The sequence below is a fragment of the Nicotiana tomentosiformis genome, chromosome 5 (assembly GCF_000390325.3).
Source record: "Nicotiana tomentosiformis chromosome 5, ASM39032v3, whole genome shotgun sequence".
In the NCBI taxonomy this organism is placed as follows: domain Eukaryota; kingdom Viridiplantae; phylum Streptophyta; class Magnoliopsida; order Solanales; family Solanaceae; genus Nicotiana; species Nicotiana tomentosiformis.
The window spans coordinates 44,476,520-44,484,582 of record NC_090816.1 but is presented as its reverse complement, the minus strand read 5'-3'; the positions used below and the strand labels follow the sequence as shown (position 1 = coordinate 44,484,582).

At 35.2% G+C, this 8,063-nt stretch overlaps 1 protein-coding gene across 4 annotated transcripts; it reads right to left on the bottom strand.

Moving 5' to 3' along the window:
* Positions 1 to 2,980: 2,980 nt before the first annotated feature.
* Positions 2,981 to 7,124, bottom strand: LOC104121328 (uncharacterized). 4 transcript variants are annotated; one of them, XM_009633293.4, is made up of 11 exons: positions 6,998 to 7,124; positions 6,659 to 6,728; positions 6,510 to 6,568; positions 6,354 to 6,414; positions 6,213 to 6,252; positions 4,379 to 4,480; positions 4,254 to 4,300; positions 4,102 to 4,162; positions 3,795 to 3,886; positions 3,497 to 3,715; positions 2,981 to 3,269 (listed from the first exon to the last, which is right to left on the bottom strand). In XM_009633293.4, exons 2-11 carry the CDS (start codon positions 6,704 to 6,706, stop codon positions 3,129 to 3,131), a joined length of 870 nt encoding a protein of 289 aa, XP_009631588.1. In that variant the 5' UTR covers positions 6,707 to 6,728; positions 6,998 to 7,124; the 3' UTR covers positions 2,981 to 3,128. The 4 variants fall into 4 exon arrangements, with proteins under 4 accessions (XP_009631588.1, XP_009631589.1, XP_009631590.1 ...); XM_009633294.4 differs by having other exon boundaries at positions 6,659 to 6,725; positions 6,998 to 7,121; XM_009633295.4 differs by lacking the exon at positions 6,998 to 7,124 and adding an exon at positions 6,819 to 6,938.
* Between the last annotated feature and the right edge of the window lie 939 nt (positions 7,125 to 8,063).

Here is an 8,063-nt window from a genome sequence, read left to right as displayed (position 1 = left end):
TCCAAAAGTGCTCGGAGGACTGGGGCTTTACAAAACCAGTGAGAAGAATTATGTAATGTTAGAAGGATTACTATGGCGATTCCATAAGAATAATCAATCACTGTGGGTAAAAATTCTACAAGCAAAATATGTCCAACATCGTCGAGCAGACACACTGACAGCTAAATCTGTTGATTCATACATATGGAAAAGCATGACCAAAGAAAATCCTCTTTTCCGTTCAGGGCTTTCCTGGATCATAGGAGATGGGGAAAAAATAAATCTCTGGTAAGACAATTGGATTCCTAATAATAATTGTTTACGCTACTCAATACAAGGGCCTCTAAATATATGGAGGAACAACAAACAGTCTTCAATCCTTACAATTCATTCATGATGTTTTGATAGATTATCATTAATCCTACACCCAATTATTATTAACCCTACACCCTGATACTGTACAGCAAATCAACAACACCTATATCCCATTCTCACCAAAAACTGATCAATCCTTTTGGAACCAAACACCCCTGGCAACTTTACCACAAAGTCAGCCTATCTACTACAACTACAAATCAACAACCTAATAAAGCAACCCAACACTACCAATAACTCTTGGATCTGGCAGCTTAAGTGTTTAAACAAGCTGAAATATTTCATGTGGCTACTTGTGCACCACAAGTTACCTACTAAAGCCTTCCTGTTCAAAAAAATATATACTACAAACAAACCTTTGCCAATTCTGTCCAACCGTAGTAAAAGACATATACCACATTTTCTTCTCGTGCAAAAATTCATACCACTTATGGGAGTTGTTCAATCTACAAAAATCATAAGTACACAACTTTGCCCACTGGATAAAAGTTACGTGTCTCAAAGACACTAGCATCAACACAACAAATGCCTCCCTCAAAAATCCAAACTCCACCCTAATACCTTTCACTCTGTGGAACACTTGGATTAATAGGAACTCTAACCTCTTCAACCACACAGCTTCTATCGCATGCCAGAACAAAATTATGACTCAAGTTGTTGAATTTATTTTAATTGCACAGATTACTGTGAAACCAAACCCTAGGCTTCACACACCAATAAGATGGTACCCACCTACTAACTACTACACGCTAAACATTGATGGAGCTTATGATAAAAACAATCAAACCAGTTGCATTGGTGGAATCATCAGAGACCACAATGGCAATTGGATAGTGGGGTTCGCGCAGAAGGCAGCTGCAACATCCGCTCTTCATGCTGAACTGTTGGCACTAATGGCAAGACTAGAATTCTCTTGCGCAAAAAATCTCTTTCCCACTATAGTAGAAACAGATTCACATGTATTATGTGATTTATTTAAAGATGAACAACCTCGCTTCTCACATCTTCTTCATGATTGCAGTTTTCTTCTTGATGCTATTGGAGTGGAAGGAATAATACATGTATATCGGGAAGGCAACGTTGTAGCTGACGCTCTGGAAAAGTATGGAAGTACCATGCAACAAACATCAACGGAGGAAGATAGCATTATGTACTGGGAAATACCTTCGGTTTTTATTTTACTAGTTTTTATTAAAGACAAATCAGGAAAAATCGCAATGCGGTCTATCCCTATGTTATATAATGACTAAACTTCTATGCTTTTAACATAATAGAATCTCCTTTCATTAGCCAAAAAAAAAAAAAGAAGTAAGTAATTATAGGGAAGGACAGAAGAGGTAAACTATTAAAAAATTCCAAACAAATGACAGAGAATGAAGGAGAAATTGCAACAAAAAAAAAAAAAAAAATGATAAATACAAATGCTGGTCATGGCAATGTGCCACATTACCTTTTCTATTCCCAACTTTATATATAGAGAGACAGGTGTGAAAGAGCAGCCTCGTAGAATCTGAAGGCTTGGATCCGAGCCTAATCAGATTCACAAGACTGCTAATTCGCTGAGGAGGGTCCCATATCAACTTCCAATGCCGAAGTTATGCTCCTGCCATAAAATGTAAGGAATATAAATAATGGACAGCTCCAAATTCCTGATTATATTGTTTTTAGAATACAGTCCCTGAATTTGTTGGCTTATTCAAAAGCGTTCCTTCTTGACGTATGGTGTGTAATGTGTTTCAACAATCTACTATAATCTTCTATTATAAGTAGTAAATTAGATTACTCATTTTAAATATTTTCGAATTTTTTCAAAAAACTACCATGAAATTTCATCTGGTAGCTTATGCGTTCCTTCTAGTTTAAAAATATTGTACGAATCTCCTTTCTTTTGGTATAACAAAACTATTTTCATAACTCAAATTGAATGAGTTTGCCACCCACATGTTAATTTTATTATTCTTTTATTTTGTTTTATAACACTAGCTCATTTCGTTTTAATTTTTATCATCAAATGCATGCATTAAATTTGTTGGTGTCACTCGACTTCTTAATATCCGTGCATAAACAATAATGAAAAAGACGAGAATTGAGGATATTTAGCTACTTTCTTTTAAGCTTATCTTTCTTATTTAATTCAATCTTTTTTGTGTTATTAGCGTTTTTATTTAAGTTATCTTTTTAAGAGACAAAATTTATTTGAAGAAATTGAATGAAAGATTATAGGATTAGATTTCTTTCAATTAGGATTGTTCATTTCTTGGCTTAATTGGAATATTTAACTTTTTGCTTTGTGATGTTAAGTGGGAGTGCTGTCTTGATAAATACAAGAAATGGTCCTTAAAACTGCAAGAGCTTACTGACATAAAAACGCATACCAAATAAGCCTCTATTAATTTATACTTTTAATCCAGCAAAGCAAAACTTTCTTTTGAGATGTTCTGTACAAGAGCAGCCAACCAGTAAAACTCTATGGACATATTCACATGTCCAGGGTTTAGATTAAGATTAGTTACAAGTCTAAACATGCTTACCACTAGAGTGGGGTTAAAACTAGAATAGCTGATCCTGAATATCACATATAAAGAGTGACAGAAGCTTTAAAACATGGATACTAGTCTTAAGTAAAAAAAAATAAAGAATTTTCATTAATTTATGGTAAATGTTCAACTAAATGCATATGTGAGATCGAAACCTCTTCTAACTTCAAATAGGAAATACCAATTGCTATATGTATAACTGAAGCATAATAACTAGAAAGCAAACCATCACATAAATCAAATAGAATCCAAGATTGAGTCAACATCTGGTGTTACAATGATACGCTTAGTAAGCTCCCCAATGTTAGAACAATGCTTCTCTTCTGTATTAACAGCGACAACATCCTGGGCAAACGCACAATCCATACCTGGAGAAACCTGCAGTGCATTGAATAGATAAGCTTTTTATTATTAATGAATAGTTGCTAGATCAGTATTTCAGTGTGTTAAGTTATTTACCATCAGCGTGGAGACATATGGTGAATACAATTCTCAAGTTAAATGATTAGCTAAGTGTAAATTAGTTGCTCCTTCCAAAGATACAAAATGGAATTCATATGAAACAAGTTCTAGTTCTAGTTATAATTGTAATGAAGCAAACTTACATCATAAAGGGTTTCACCAAGCTTCAATTTAACCGCACCACTCTTGTACACTAACATTTTACCCATGAAGCCCCTAGGTAATTCATTCATACTATAGGCCTTCACCTTTGAAGGCCTTGAGCTACTCGCCTCACTGCCTTCTGTTTTAACCGATTGCTTCAACATCGGCATGGCCGTTGGTAATTGAATGAAGAACATCTTTTCCTCCAGATTCTCCTCCTAACAATTATTGATGTAAGTATTCATGGCAATTACTTAATAATAAGTCTGAAGCCAAACCATCAACCAGTTAACTAACCATTAGACCAAGCTCCATGGCTGGTTTTATGGAATTTTCATCGTAACTCAAGCTTTGCGAGGCTTCCCTAAATTCTTGCTCGTCAAGAAGTTCTGCAACATAAGATCAACACTTTGATTAGGAATAATGGTGAAAGGTGCGTATGAATGGTAAATCATCATATTAAAGAATCTGAAATAAGCAAATCACAACCCATATTGAAAGAGCTCGGCTGCTTAATTAAGTTTTTCATGTCTCAATATATGGTGTGCTCTGTCTTTTCCAAAAAGATAGCAATTTGGTTTTCATAGCATTGACTGAACTTTACCTGGATTTCCTGAGTAGGGCCTCCTCAAGGGAAGAGTCATAGGATAGTTGGTATAATAATCCTGAGATACAAAATAGGAAAGAAAACATCAGGCACAAAACGTTTGCAGCGGAAAAGACTGAATACGAAGTGCATTAATCCTTAAAACCAACCCATGGCTCGGTGTATTCCTTCTGCACTTGCTGCACGCCCGTACCACCTGCAAAACCAAGATGACGTTAAACAAGCTGCAAATATCCATATAGCAGAAAGTAAAATGGTTAGAGAAAACACTTGCCGTTGGACATTGAGCTGTCAACCTTTTTATGACCCTTGAGAGGGCCATACGATTTCAGTGCAGATGATGAACCTCCATAACCAAAGGCAACTTGAGTAGGTCCTACAGAAATTCAAGGAAGAAATTCTAAGAAAATCAAGATATGTAGGTCCTACATATCTTTGAAGTAAACTTGTGACAGAGTTTCCTAAAAACATTAAGAACTAGAAAGGTAAAATAATTTATCAACATACATGGAGGGTGGAAAAGGTATTGAATGTAGGAATTGTCTATTTCCAATGTTAAAAGCTGTAAGAGTTAAAATGCTGGACATGGGCTGAAGGCAAAACTAGATTGTATATCTTCTTTGTTTTTCAGTATAATAGACATGTTAACAGCCCCAAGAGAGGCAGTCTCAAGCACCTAGTGTCGGTTATCCAGGGAGATGGGGAGATCGACGAGGATGTCGCACACCGTGTAGGGGTGGTGTGGATGAAATGGAGATTAGCATCTGGAGTCCTGTGTGACAAGAAAGTGTCACTGTTGCTCAAAGGTAAGTTTTATAGAGCGGTAGTTAGACCAACCATGTTGTATGGGATAGAGTGTTGGCCAATTAAAAACTCACATATCTAGAAGATGAAAGTAGCAGAAATGAAGATGTTGAGGTGGATGTGCGGGCACACGAGGATGGATAAGATTAGGAATGAAGCTATTCGGGAGAAGGTGGGCGTGGCTCCTATGTATGACAAGATGCGGGAAGCAAGGCTCAGATGGTTCGGGCATGTGCGGAGGAGAAGCCTAGATGCCCCGGTAAGGAGGTGTGAGCGGTTGGCTTTGGCGGGTACGAGAAGAGGTAGAGGGCGGCCTAAGAAGTATTGAGGAGAGGTGATCAGGCAGGATATGACGTGGCTTCAGATTTCCGAGGACATGGCCCTTGATAGGAAGGTGTGGAGGTCGAGCATTCGAGTTGTAGGCTAGGAGTTAGTTGAGCAATTTCTACTTCGTACCGGGCGTGAGGCTAGCCTGACAGGGTTTCGTCATAGATTGCTAGTGGTTAATGTTGTGTTCACACTATTCTTCCGTTTTCCATAGTATAAGTCCTTATTTACTTGTTATTGTTATTGTTTTTCATCTATTTTCTGGTTCTTATTTCGCTGTTATTATTTCTATATTTTCTGATGATGGTACTGATGTATTTGTCTCTTTTCGTCTTCTTGAGTCAATGGTCTTTCGAAAACAGCCTCTCTACTCCCTCGGGGTAGGGGTAAGGTTTGTGTACTCACTATCCTCCCCAGACCCCACTTATGGGATTTCACTGGGTTGTTGTTGTTGTTGTAGACATGTTAACAGCATTGGAGAACTGTCAAATGGCAAACTTCACCAGTAACTACACTTGAGCAAAATTCAGAAGGGGTTGAGCAGCTTTCAAGAATTCTGGACTATTATTATTTTATGATTTTAATGCTTTTACCTTTCAGCAAAGTATTATCTTTGGAGAGGAGTCCAAACTCAATTCCTAAGATCAAGTTTCTAGAGATACACACCAGAGACCAAAATGAAGAGTAGCAACGTCCATCCGGATCCAAATATGGTGGAGTATTTATATATTTTTTTCCATAGACTATAAACTCAACTTATTACAAATATCTACAGAATATTACCATCTAAAATTCAGGCGATTGGAGTCACACCATAAATGTCATATACACAACAAAGGGATATGATAGAGTTAATTTTTCTACATAATGAACCGACTTCCTTCTTCGATCCACTCTTATTCACCCTTACTGATCATTGACATGTAAAAGTCGTTTTTTTCAAAAAGATCAAAAATTCATCAGGTAAAAAGATGTACCTTTCTTTTCAGTTTTAGGTTTAACTTTAGCAGAAACTTCCTGCAATTAAAAGCAGAACACTTTTATGTTAGACTTAGATCACAAACCAAATCATTAAGCTATACTCTTTAATAAATTGAAACCATCAAAAGTATAAATACATTGAACCGCTGCATCAATTCCTCTGCTTTAGCAGCATCAACATCCTCTTCAATGTTTTCTCTGGAAGAAATGGTAAATTTTTTAGCAAATCACAATCTCAGTAAAGAATAAGAAAAACTAAATACATCCAACAAATTAAAGTTTCAGATTATTACGGTTTAGGCAGAACAATCTTTTGTGCTCTACGAGGAGGACCTTTGGGTGCAAATCTCACCTACAGAAATTCAAATCAACACTGCATCAAACAACACACAGAAGCATCAATCAGAGATTAAAACAACAGAACATAATGGAAAGTAATTACCTTTCTAGGTGCTTTGGTTGTATTGGAAGCCAAAGGATCCGAATCCATGAGATATCAATGCAATAAACTTCTGTCACAAAAGAATAAAATAATGCAAAGATTTTAATTAACTCATGATCATACACGCTCTCAAAACCGTACTTTATATATATACACTCACTTTTATGTTCGCAAAAGAAAATCAATTATTGACCATCAATGATAAATATAATCACACATAGAACCCCATTATAATTAACACACCCTGATTCTTTATTTATTGCTTTAAAAAGAATTATTAACACTTATTAAGATCAATTGATTGAGTATGTTCCTTCTTGATTGTGGTAAATATCTCACCAGTAGGTGCAAGAATGGCACTTAATAAAGGGTTTTGTAGGCAGGAATTGGCAGGAAGAAGGGGGATTGGAACCTAGAAGCGGCTGTGTAGGGTTTAAGAGAGGTTTCTAAAGTAAACGTGTTCTCCTTTTAACTATTGTTTGGTCCTTGCCATATGCCTACTTGTCCGTGGTTAGAATTGTTAACGGATATTTAAAAACCGACTAAATGGATTAAACTGTATCGCATCGAACCGATTTTTAGTTTTTTTTTAATAAAATTATAAACTTTTATATAAATCTACAATTGTATCGATAATTAGAGTAGGGTTTTATTTTATGAAAATAAATCGAAAAAATACCGAACAGTACCGAATAAATTTACATGTGAAAAATATATTTATATACTAAGTTTAAAAATAATAAAGCATTAAATTTTTTCTTAAATTTTGAAATTATAAAAATGATTACAAGCCAACAACTAATTAAAATCAAAATCCTAATTCTCAAACCTATTATGTTATTCCTACTGAAATTAAATTATTTCCAGCATATTCACTAGCAAGACACAAAGTATTCTAGCTATTATGAGTACCAAACTACAATGTATTGAATATGTTTCCTTTTGTATGATTTAAATTTATCTTTTTGAATATTTAATCTTCTATAGACTTTATTCTTGAGTCTCAACTTGGTTAATATCTTTCTACTCGTGTGATTTATTTTTTCTTTGTCTTTGCTTAGTTTCTTTTACGTTGTTATAGAGTAGTTGATGGATCTATACTATGACCATCTTTTATATTTTTTTAATTCATCACCATTTAAACAGTAAAACTGTCTAGAGAATTTTGCTAAGTCCAATAAAAGTATGTATATTATTACATTTTACTTTTACCAGCGACTTTTATATGACACTTAAAAAAATACCGAAAATTAACAGAACTATACCGATACCGAAGAGAAACCGACATGATTGGGACAGTTTTGAAAAGTTTAATTTGGGTTATACATAATAGAATAACCAAAAAATTGGTATGGTACAAATTTTATTAAATAACCGGCCGAACTGAACCATTGACACCCCTACC

What these genes read in the sequence shown, in the direction of transcription:
- LOC104121328 (XM_009633293.4), bottom strand. Translation starts at nt 6,706, where the DNA reads ATGGATTCGGATCCTTTGGCTTCCAATACAACCAAAGCACCTAGAAAG. An exon ending in AAGATTGTTCTGCCTAAACC is followed by an intron (nt 6,415 to 6,509) that starts GTAATAATCTGA and finishes CATTTCTTCCAG; the next exon opens with AGAAAACATTGAAGAGGATG. An exon ending in TTGGTGAAACCCTTTATGAT is followed by an intron (nt 3,270 to 3,496) that starts GTAAGTTTGCTT and finishes AATGCACTGCAG; the next exon opens with GTTTCTCCAGGTATGGATTG.